At 39.5% G+C, this 12,237-nt stretch overlaps 1 protein-coding gene across 1 annotated transcript; it reads left to right on the forward strand.

Moving 5' to 3' along the window:
- The first annotated feature begins 3,885 nt into the window (after nucleotides 1–3,885).
- Nucleotides 3,886–5,069, forward strand: LOC112178066. The gene is made up of 2 exons (XM_024316279.1): nucleotides 3,886–4,299; nucleotides 4,359–5,069. Exons 1-2 carry the CDS (start codon nucleotides 3,886–3,888, stop codon nucleotides 5,067–5,069), a joined length of 1,125 nt encoding a protein of 374 aa, XP_024172047.1.
- Nucleotides 5,070–12,237: the final 7,168 nt, after the last annotated feature.

Here is a 12,237-nt window from a genome sequence, read left to right on the forward strand (position 1 = left end):
TTAATACAATAAGTCATTTTATTGATTTAAGGCATAATTGCCATTACATAATTCTTGGAAAAGTAAGGGACTATACTAATCAAAATCTACAGCATCCTTGTGCAATTCTTTGTCAGATTTGAAGTCCGCTATGGTGAGATTGACGTTGGCATCATCACCATCTTCTTCTATATTTTTGGCAAAATTGGCTTCATGCTCTCTGAAGTCTCTAAATGCCTTGTAATGCGCAGCCAATTGTTTGCTTGCTTTGCATTGTTTGAACCAGTGCTCACTAGATCCACATCGATGACACATGTCATTGTGATTTCCTCCCTTTAATTGAGGTGCATTGTTTGCACTTGGGTGGCGTCCCCTATAGGAGTTGGCGCCATTCCCACGGCCTTGGGTGGTTCCTCCACGTCCTGGAGCCCCACGGCCTCCTCTCCCACGTTGCCATGTATTGCCACGTGATCGTCCTTCATTCTGATGAGTACCTTCCTTTGTAGGGCGGTTATATGGACCAGAACGTCCGTTGTGTCCCTTATTCTTAGGGTTCCGCTCCTTGCGCCCTCCTTTGGGTGCATTATTATAATTCGCCTCATGAACGCTCTTAGTTCCGATAGGCCTTGAATTATAATTTCTCACGAGGATATTATCATGTTTTTCAGCTACAGACATCACAGTAATGAGCTGATGAAATCTCGTGATCCGTCTAGTATCAAATTCCGTTCGATATTGCTTTGAGAGCAAAATTGCTGAGACGGGGAAGGTGGAGAGAGTTTTCTCAATTAGTTCTTGCTCTGTGACGGGTTGTCCACAGAACCCCAACATGGTTTTGAGGCGTAGAACTTCTGAATTATATTCAGCTACGGACTTGAAATTAGTAAATCGTAGATTGTTCCATTGAACTTTCAAGTCAGGGAGGAGGGTATCCTTGATATTACCAAATCGCTCTTCTAGCGCGACCCATAATTCTCTAGCATCCTTGATTGCCATGTACTCCAATCGGAGTGATTTATCCATGTGGCGCCTTATCAAAATAAGGGCGGTGGCATTATTCGTAGCCGTACGCTCGAATAAGAGATCTGGATTTGGTGCCTGAATTACGGATAGGATCCCTTTTGAAGTGAGATGATTCTCAACATCCGTGACCCAACTATGATATTCAGAGCCAGTTGAGTCAAGGATAGGAAAGTCAAGTCTTGACATCCTGAAATAAGAAGAAGAAATATATTAGTCTCGGAGTTAAAACTTCCACGACGACTAAATATTAAGATTTCCGAGCTATGCTACCAAGAAATCGATTTCCAAGAAAATTGGATTAGACCGAAACAGTGATGTTTAAATGGTCAAAATCTATGCTCACGAACGCTCTTAGTCCGTAGCTTACGAACGCTCTTAGTTCGTTAAATCGATGCTTACGGACGCTCTTAGTCCGAAGTCTTACGAACGCTCTTAGTTCGTTAGATTGCGTGAATCCCCATGATTTCGCTTTTCAAGAATCGAACCCACGTTATAAGAAAGGTGGGATGTAGAAGAAGGGAGGTTTTCAAGTCCCCGAGAAAAGAAGAGATATTTAAATTTCGAATTATAGGAACTTCAAAACTTACTCTTTTGAATACTTACTTGTTGAAAATTCGGAGCAGATTCTGTTCTGAACAGCTTGTACTTCGATTGGTGTACAGATCTCAATATAACTCCGATAAGGCTGAAATTTGGAGGTTAGATGGAAGAGACAGAGACGAACAACTTTGATGAAGAAATTTTTTCGATCTGAGCTTCCTAACTAGACGTTTCGAGGCTTGAAAGAAGACGGATGTGCACAGTAACGGGAAAAAGATGCAGTGGGTGTGCGTTGGCTTGTTTGCGCAGCATGCTTCGATGGCAGCAGGCTGGAACGCAAGACTGCAGGAAGGGGGGCAGCAGGGGCTGCTGTGCAAGGTTGCAAGCGCACGGGCGCGCGGGCTGCAGCGAAGGCTCGGCGAGCTCGGGCTAGGGGCTGCTTTGTGAATGAGTTTTGGTTTTCTGTTTTGTGGTTAGAGTCGTGCTGATAACGTGTTTAAGGATATGTGTATTGAGAGAGATTGATGAGAGAATTGTGTGTATTATTATTGAGAATAGGAGCCCTATATATAGGGATTACAAAGTGCTAGTTCTAATGTTACAAGGAATACCAATCCGTGTAGGATTGGGAAATCTAGAACCTTCTCTCCTATTGCTACTCCTAGTTTGATAAGGCACACTAAATCGATATTCCTTCAACATTCTTTTTATTTTTATTTTTTTTATGCTTTGGTTCCTTATAAGTCATCGATCGAATATATACTCTAGAAAAACCAGAGAGCTATATGATAAACAAACGCATCCAGAAGTACATCTGTAACAAGGAGCTAAAAGACAAGCACATACCATGAGGCAACAACAACCAATCCGGCAGCAAAGCATAATCAGAAATTGGTACAAGAAAATTACATATTCTCAACAAAAGACAAAGCCGGATTGATCTTCTTTTATCTTCTTAGAATTCAGCAGCAGCTACGAGAAACAATGGAATAAGTACAATATGCAATTGCTCATTGATGTTCTCATTATTTTCTTGTTATGGGACACGAGTACAGAAGCATCATCGGATCAAGCGCGCACCACCTATAGCAAAGCCTAATTGCCAACAGCTTTGCGGAGATGTTAGCATCCCATATACCCTTTTGGAATCGGACCTAATGAAGATTGTTACATTGACAAATGGTTTGAGATAGAATGCCGCAACTATAGCGGCCGTCACCAGCCCTTTTTGAGCTGGAAATCTCTTTTGATGGCACACTTCGGGTTAAAACTGCAGTTTAATTATTCCTCCTACAAAGGAAGGAAAGCTGGCTAAATTTGACCGGAATCCCTTTTGTATACTCTCACGCATACAATAGATTTACTGCATGCAGTGAGCTGCGGCTTCTTACTGCAAAGAATGCCAGTAATGTTAAAGAACATGGGGAACACAAATTCATCAAGGAACCAACCACTATAACCTAGGATGGAATCAATGTACTAGTTGAATATTCAAGCTAGGAAGCTAGTTCAGTACCGGCCTTGTGATAATTAAATACACACACACACACATATGAAGTAATTTGTTGTTCTTTTTGAATTGGTAGATTGAGGCATATGTCATTAATTTAAGTCTTAGCATGGATAATTAGAAGAAATTTCTTTGAAGTCCTGAAAAACCATGCAGATTCAAATGTGTTACATACATAAATATACTTCTATAGCTTAATTTCCTCACAGATATTCTTTGAAAACCTTAAAGAATTAGCAAATTAAATGCCACATGCATTTGCTTGTTTAATTGATCAAAAAACCTGCGCGAAGTCACAAAAGCTACTCATATCAACATAAAAAGTTACTCTCACCAACACTAAAAAGCTACTCTGACCAACAACAGAAGCTACTAGCTCTTACTAACACCGAAAACTACACTCACCAACACTGAAAACTACTTCATATTCTAACAAATTGATGTAGAACGCCTTGCAGAAGAAATCGAAGAGCAGCTTGAGAAACGCATTGATAAACAACGTCGTAAGCAAGCATAAGTTTCCTATAATTCTTAGGTTTATTTTCCTTATCTTCATAGACTTAGCATACATTTACTATTTCAATAAGGATTTCCAGTCCAGCAAGTTTGTTATTTCCTAGTTCTAAAATAAATAGGATTATGAGTTAGAGCCTATATAAGGCACCCTCTACGTTGTATTAGGCATTCAACAATTCAATAACAATTCAGTTTCTCAGAAATTTATCTCTCTTATTGTTCCATATTCGGTTCGACGCTTGTCTACCATTTTCATCTATCATCCTTGTAGCTTTCACTGCGTTAGTTGGCATCAGAGCATGGTTTTGCCTGTATTGATGGCAGACGACGAAGCGAGAGTTAATATCACAACACTCACCGACGCTGGTCGGGAGATTACTGCTATGAAACAAGATATTGGGAATTTTCGTCAAGACACCAGCAGGAATTTGGCAAATCTAACAAATCTTGTGGATCAATTGGCGAATAACGTTCAGCAGCTTACAGTGGCAATGCGAGCCGAAGGAGTTGCCCGAGGCCAACATCGTCAGCAAGAACGAAACTACGATTCTGAGGAAGAAGACGAAAGGGGCCCACCAAACAATCAACAACAAAACCACCACAAAGAAAATTATAGAATGAAAGCTGACATATCTTTCTTCTATGGAAACTTACAGATAGAAGAATTTCTTGATTGGTTTTCTGAAGTGGATAGGTTCTTCAGTTTAATGGATGTTCCAGAAAACAAGCAAGTGAGACAGTTGCTTGGAAGCTAAAAAGCACCGCTGCCTGTTGGTGGGATGATTTGCAGGAGTCACGAATTCGACAAGGAAAAGAGCTTGTCAGAACATGGCGGAAGATGAAAACCCTTCTCAGAGGACGTTTCTTACCTCGAGATTATGAGCAGACTTTATTTGAGAAGTACTACGATTGCGCTCAGCAAAATCGATCTGTATTTGACTATAACCATGAGTTTATGCGACTTAGCGAGCATAACAGATTGGAAGAAAGGGAAACTCAGAAAGTTGCAAGGTATCTACATGGTTTGAAGCCGGAAATCCGAGACAAGATAGGGTTGCAAGTGATATGGACTCTAGCAGAAGCCATGAACCTAGCATTAAAAGCGGAAACCTTACTAGCAAAAACTAAATTCAATCAACAGACTACCATGGGCTATCATAAAAATTGGGCTGAGTCATCTACTTCAAAAGGGTTGCAAATTAAAGAACCTTCAAAAGAGCAGCACATTAGAATAGAAACAAGTGGTGGAGACTGGGGAAAGGCTACTGTTTCGTTTCGAAAACAAGGGCAACCAGGTGGTTTAGGAGATTATGCCAAACCAAGGGGTGAAAAGTGTAATCGATGCGGTATTCCTGGTCATACTTCTGATAAATGTACTCAACGAAAAGGATTGCATTATGTGGAGGAATATGAAGATGATGAAGAGCAGAATGAAGTTGCAACTACTGAAATCGAAGACCGAGATTTTGATGATATCCCACCGTTTCTAGTTTGCCAATGACTTTTGTTAACAAAGCAAGGACCAGAAACTCAAAGGCATAACATATTTCGCTCTAAGTGTATCATTGGAGGCATGGCATGCAATCTAATCATTGACACTGGCAGTTGCGAAAACTTTGTGTCCAAGAAAGTGGTTGACTGTTTTAAGCTTCCAACAACAAAGCATCCGACTCCTTATTCCATGGGTTGGATTAAAAAAGGGCCTGCAGAGCCTGTGACAGAAACTTGCAAAGTTCTTATAATTATAGGACCATACAAGGACGATGTCATATGTGATGTTATAAACATGGATGCCTCACATATTTTACTTGGAAGACCGAGGCAGTATGATGTAAGAGTTGGATTTGATGGCTACAAAAATATCTACAGTTTTGTTTGGGATAAAAACAAAATTGTCTTGAAGCCTACTAGCCCACATGAGAATAAATATGTTGAGAAATTGGAGGCAACAAACTTTCTCACTCTATCAAGGTCAGAACGTGAACTAGAAGTTGAAATTAGGGAAGCACTAGCTTGTTGTCTTATTGTGATGAAAGGTATCTTAACCACTGAACAAGAATTAAAGGAGACACAAATTCCAGAAAAGGTTCAGCCTATAATTCGTGCTTTCCAAAAGTTGGTGTCAGAAGACTTGCCAGATGAACTACAACCTATGAGAAACATTCAACATCGAATTGATTTAATTCCTGGAGCTAGCTTGCCCAATCTTCCTCACTACCGCATGAGTCCGAAAGAGAATGAAATCTTGAGGGAGAAAATTGAAGACTTACTACGAAAAGGGTTTATTCGCGAAAGCATAAGTCCTTGTGCAGTGCCTGTATTGGTGGTACCAAAGAAAGATGGCAGCTGGCGTATGTGTGTTGATAGTCGAGCCATTAATAAAATCCCCATCAGGTACAGATTTCCAATTCCGCGCTTAGAAGACATGCTTGATGTTCTGGGGGGGGGTCTAAGTTTTTCTCTAAAATTGATTTGCGGAGTGGATACCACCAAATTCGAATTATACCCGGAGATGAATGGAAGACAGCTTTCAAGAGCAAGGATGGTCTGTATGAGTGGCTGGTGATGCCGTTTGGGCTTTCCAATGCCCCAAGTACTTTTATGCATCTTATGAATCAAGTGTTACGCCCATTTATTGGTACGTTCGTGGTCGTCTACTTTGATGATATTCTCATATATAGTAGGTCCGAGGAAGAACACCTAGATCATCTAAGACAAGTACTTGAAGTTTTACAAGAGAATCAATTATACATCAATTTGAAGAAGTGTACCTTCCTCACCGACAAGTTATTATTCTTGGGTTATGTTGTCATCTCCGAAGGAATACATGTTGATGAAGACAAAGTCAAAGCAATTAGGGAATGGACTACTCCAAAAACTGTTAGTGATGTGCGAAGCTTTCATGGATTAGCAACTTTTTATCAACGATTTGTTCCAAATTTCAGTACCATTACGGCACCTCTTACCGAGTGTTTAAAGAAAGGAAAATTTCAATGGGGAGAAGAGCAAGAGAAAAGTTTTGCCTTGATCAAACAAAAATTGTGCACTACTCCAGTATTGGCCTTGCCAAATTTTGATAAAGTTTTTGAGGTAGAGTGTGATGCTTGTGGAGTAGGAGTTGGTGCTGTCTTATCTCAAGAACGGAAGCCGGTAGCATATTTCAGTGAAAAGCTCAGCGAAGCTCGACAAAAGTGGAGTACCTATGGTCAAGAATTCTATGTCGTGGTTCGAGCATTGAAGCAATGGGAGCATTACTTAGTGCAACGAGAATTTGTTCTCTACACCGATCATCAAGCTTTGAAGTACATTAATAGCCAAAAGAGTGTGAGTAAGATGCATGTTCGTTGGGCTACTTTTCTACAAAAATTTCCTTTCGTGATTAAGCATAAATCCGGGACCCTAAATCGTGTGGCCGATGCATTAAGTCGAAGAAGCCAATTATTGGTTACTTTGTCTCACGAAGTTATAGGGTTTGAATTTTTGAAGGAGTTATATGAGGAGGATGATGATTTCAAAGAAATTTGGGGCAAGTGCATGAAACAAGAGCCATGCAGTGACTTTTTTGTGAATGAAGGATATCTTTTTAGAGGCAATAAATTATGTATACCACAATCATCACTAAGAGAGATGTTAGTACGTGATATGCATGGGGGAGGGCTAGGTGGTCATCTTGGAAGAGACAAGACAATTGCAAGCTTGGAAGAAAGATATTACTGGCCCCAATTAAAGAAAGATGTTGGCAACATTATTCAAAAGTGCTATATTTGTCAAGCCTCAAAAGGGCAAACGCAAAACACTGGTCTTTATATGCCTCTACAGGTTCCTAAAGGCATTTGGGAAGATCTTAGCATGGACTTCATTCTTGGGTTACCTCGAACACAACGTGGGGTCGACTCCGTCTTCGTGGTGGTTTCTAAAATGGCACACTTCATCCCTTGCAGAAAGACCTCCGACGCTTCTCACATTGCCAAGTTGTTTTTTCGAGAAGTTGTTCGTTTGCATGGAGTACCTCATAGTATCACCTCCGATCAAGGTACCAGGTTTCTGAGTCACTTTTGGATTACCTTGTGGAAGATGTTTGGAACTTCTCTTAACCGTAGTAGCACTGCTCACCCACAAACCGATGGCCAAACCGAGGTTACGAATCGAACATTAGGAAATATGATTCGGAGTACTTGTGGAGATAAACCGAAGCAATGGGACTATGTCTTGCCATAAGTTGAGTTTGCCTACAACAATTCCATACATCGATCCATTGGAAGGACTCCGTTTTCTGTGGTATATGTCTCTCCGCCAAAGCATGTTGTAGACTTAACAAGTATTCCAAAAGACGAAGGCTTTAGTGTGGCAGCAGAATCTATGGCTACAGAAGTGCATGGAGTTCACGAAGAGGTCAAGAAGAAGCTAGAATCAAGCAATGCAAAATATAAGGCCCATGCAGATTCTCATAGACGAGAGAAAGTATTCAAAGAAGGAGATTATGTTATGATCTACTTGCGCAAAGAAAAGTTTCCCGTTGGCACTTATAATAAGCTTCAACCCCGCAAGTATGGTCCATACAAAGTGCTACGAAAGATAAATGATAATGCCTATGTCATTGACTTGCCCGAATCCATGGGAATTTCAAAGACTTTCAATGTGATATCCATGAGTTTCGGTCCGATGACCACGCTTCTTATCCTGATGTAAACTCGAGGACGAGTTCTTTTCAAGTGGGGGAGACTAATGTAGAACGCCTTGCAGAAGAATTAGAAGAGCAGCTTGAGAAACGCATTGATAAACAACGCCGTAAGCATGAGTTTCGGTCCGATGACCACGCTTCTTATCCTGATGTAAACTCGAGGACGAATTCTTTTCAAGTGGGGGAGACTAATGTAGAACGCCTTGCAGAAGAATTCGAAGAGCAGCTTGAGAAACGCATTGATAAACAACGTCGTAAGCAAGCATAAGTTTCCTATAATTCTTAGGTTTATTTTCCTTATCTTCATAGACTTAGCATACATTTACTATTTCAATAAGGATTTCCATTCCAGCAAGTTTGTTATTTCCTAGTTCTAAAATAAATAGGATTATGAGTTAGAGCCTATATAAGGCACCCTCTACGTCGTATTAGGCATTCAACAATTCAATAACAATTTAGTTTCTCAGAAATTTATCTCTCTTATTGTTCCAAATTCTGTTCGACGCTTGTCTACCGTTTTCATCTATCATCCTTGTAGCTTTCACTGCGTTACAAATTTCACACAACACCACAACATTGCAAAGTCCAATTGATTAAGACCACGTACGAAAGGAGATTTACTGATGCACTGATGTTATCTGACCGAGCCAATCAAAATAGTAAATAACAACCTAACAGACTGTAAATTGTAATGATACAAGGAATTAAAATTTATTTTTCACAGGGGAATTGAAAAAAAAAAAACAAAACAAAACAAAACTATACTTGTGCCTATTTTCCCTTCTTCCTTTGGTAAAAGTGATGTAGTAAGCAGCCTTTATGTACACTGAGCGAGCGACCTCGACTAGGTTTTAAGTACTCAAAGCATATTACAACAAAAAAACGAAAAATAACGCGACTGGTCACATTTGGATAAGATTATTCATAATTGCTGTAACAAAAGTTGTCCGCTGCAAATCTTGTAAAATGAAATAAGATATAGAGGGTGAATGCATGCCTTCAGTGATCTGTAGCAATGATCATATCATGTTGTAGAAAAACTGTACCAGGAAAATTATGTCATCGGCATATGAGGCAAAACTTCCCGATGAGCTATCTGGTCAATTTGAACTCGGGCTCTGACTCTTGCCTGCTTCGACTCGGAGAGTTGAACCTGCTTCCCCGACCTGGCCAATCGAACCTCCGTGAATTATCAATTTTTTTTCATCAAGCACTGTAGGAGCCCTATGATACCATTCAATTTTATTCTCAGATCCCTCGCCAAACGGCTCTGATATCGAGCAGTTGGTTTTCTTAGGTGGAAAAGCAAAATATATCCTCAGGGATAGAACAATTTGAGGATGCAACTAGCTTATAAGAATAAGAAAAACTATATGGCTTTATGGATAATTAAAGTTTCAAGACGACACTTCAGAGTAATTGAGAGAGAGAGAGAGAGAGAGAGAGAGAGAGAGAGAGAGAGATTAATCTGATATCGAGTAGTTGGTTTTCTTAAGTGGAAGGGCAAAATCGTCAAAGATAGAACAATTTGAGGACGCAATTGGCCTTATGAGAACAAGAGAAAATATGGGGCATTATGAATAATTAAATTTTTCAAAATAACACTTCAAAGTAATTTTCTATAGATTTTATTTGTCATGTGTTGGTGGATATGAGAATGATCAAATTACGGACAATTTTTTTTTTTTTTTGCCTCGCATCAGGTGATATATATCTTATTATTTTTCTTGAACTGTTATGTGATTCTATTGCCATATGCCAAAATCTAAGATGCTCTCTAAATAACGGATTTGATTTTATCATAAAATTATCCTTTTCCACAATTCACAAAATTAAGGAGTCATTCTCATTATCATTTTCCACAATTCACAAACATTCTTAGGTCTGAATCATATAAATTTCCTTTTTTTCTTTCTTTTAATCTTCTTGGTTCTTTCTACCTCAAACAAGTTGAGGAAACTTTTTATGACACATGAAGAAGATGCCTTCACGAGAAACTGTTGAAGATCCATGATGATATTTGCTACTTCCTTGTAAATTTAGACTATGGAAGATGAGGATTCACAATGGGGCACTTCATTGGATGATCAAAGTTCCCAAGAATCGAGAAACCATGAATCAACCACTCAAAGTTACTTCACTAATCTGTGCAGGTATGAACCAAACATTTTTTGCAATGATATAGCATGTAACGTTGTGTATTTGAGAGGATGGTGTGACATGGCTAGCCATGATTCTTACTCTATCTAGTTAAGAGATGATCGACGCCGACATATACTATGAGGATAAGGATGCTCGCATATGAAATTTCGGTTAATTTCTGTGACGATCAGCTAGATATAGCAATCCACAACCACTGAGATTCTAAAGCACTTCACGAGAGTAATTTGGAATGTGCACCACAAGAAATACCTCTATAGACAAACGAAGGCACATTTGAGAAAACTACTGGATAATTTGTAGAAAGAGGATTTCCGGGAATGGTGGGGAGCCTTGACCATGTGCATTGGCAATAGAAAAATTGTCCCACGCATAGTCTAGGTACTATATTGGCTACAGAGGAAATATAGACTACCCGCCTACATCCAATCGCTTAAGTAGGAGTTATGCTCACATAAGCAAGGAACATAATACTAGTAAGTCTCGAAGAAAAAAATAAACGGGAGATTTGAAACCTATGTTACTAATTTATTTATGACATTACTTTACACATCGAGAGAATCAGAGACTATTTAAAAACAAAACCATACACCATAAGTGGATAAGACCTAACAAGAACATAAATTTTTCAATCTATTACTGAGTTCTAGAGAATTGAGGACTGAGTCTAAGAAATTGCAGTCACACCTCATTTCAACAGCAAAACCATTGAATTAGTTATTATGGATTGGTGTGTGTGTGTGTGTGTGTATATATATATATATATATAACTGAAATTCTGTTACAGGCCTCAAGCACACTTACAATTTAAAACCAAGTAAAATGAGTAATTCCTGTATAGAAAATTAGTTCAGGAGATCACCTCAAGCACACAAACCAAAATCATAATAATCCCTTCATATAGTTTAGTTCAGGAGACTACATTAACATTACACCAATAGAAATTGTGGTAATCCCTGCATAGAGATTTATTTCAGGAAACTACATAAAAAGCAATCAATAGAAATCATAGTAATCCCTGCATTAAGTTTAGTTCAGGAGATTATATTAAAGAAATCAATTTAGAATATAGTAATTGTAACATCCCGTATTTTCACTTACCCGTTTACTAGTCATTTGGACGGTAAACGACAACTGCTCTTACTTTTTACCCTAATTCGGTATTTTAGTGGCCCTAAAAGTTGACTTTTTGATTGGGCCAAAATTTGAGAAAGTTTTCTTCATGAAAGTTGTAGAGGGCGTTAAACCGAGCGCGTGCATATGTGGTACGTAAAAATCGGAGTTCGTATGCGAAAGTTATCAGAGAAAAGGTAAAGTTATTGTTCATGGTAGAAATTGGTATAAATAATGAAAATTTACTGTGGTAGGTTTCCAAATCCGGAAACCCACCTTTCTCTCTCCTCTCCCCCGATCTCTCCCCTTTCCTCTTCGGGTGATTTCTTTCTTCCCTTCGATTCGCCGCCGTCCGGCCATTAACTGGTGGGCAACCGGCCACCACGTGATCGCCTCTTCCTCCTCTTGACGTTAGTGCCCTTGTGTTTCGGTGATTTGGCCTGAAAACCCCGGATCGAAGCTTGGAAGGTTACGGTGGCAGTTGACGTTTTCCGGCGATTCCGGCCATTTCCAGCCACCAAACCACTGTCGAAGGTGGGGTTTTTGCCAAGGATCATTTCCCCCATAGCCTTGAGCCGCGATTTGCAGCGTGGAAGGAGAATTGAAGAAAACCCGATCCTAGGGCTTGAAGTTTTTCTGGAAATTTTTCACCGGTTGTTTTGGAGCTGTTAAAGGTAAAATTGGATTGTGTTGTGGTTGAGAAAAATGTTGGGTC

This window comes from Rosa chinensis, chromosome 7, assembly GCF_002994745.2.
Source record: "Rosa chinensis cultivar Old Blush chromosome 7, RchiOBHm-V2, whole genome shotgun sequence".
NCBI classification, from domain to species: Eukaryota; Viridiplantae; Streptophyta; class Magnoliopsida; order Rosales; family Rosaceae; genus Rosa; species Rosa chinensis.

Bases quoted from the DNA above. Each gene is read 5' to 3' on its own strand.
- LOC112178066 (XM_024316279.1), top strand. From the start codon at position 3,886: ATGGCAGACGACGAAGCGAGAGTTAATATCACAACACTCACCGACGCT. The intron at 4,300-4,358 runs GTGAGACAGTTG...GATGATTTGCAG, and splicing joins ATGTTCCAGAAAACAAGCAA to GAGTCACGAATTCGACAAGG.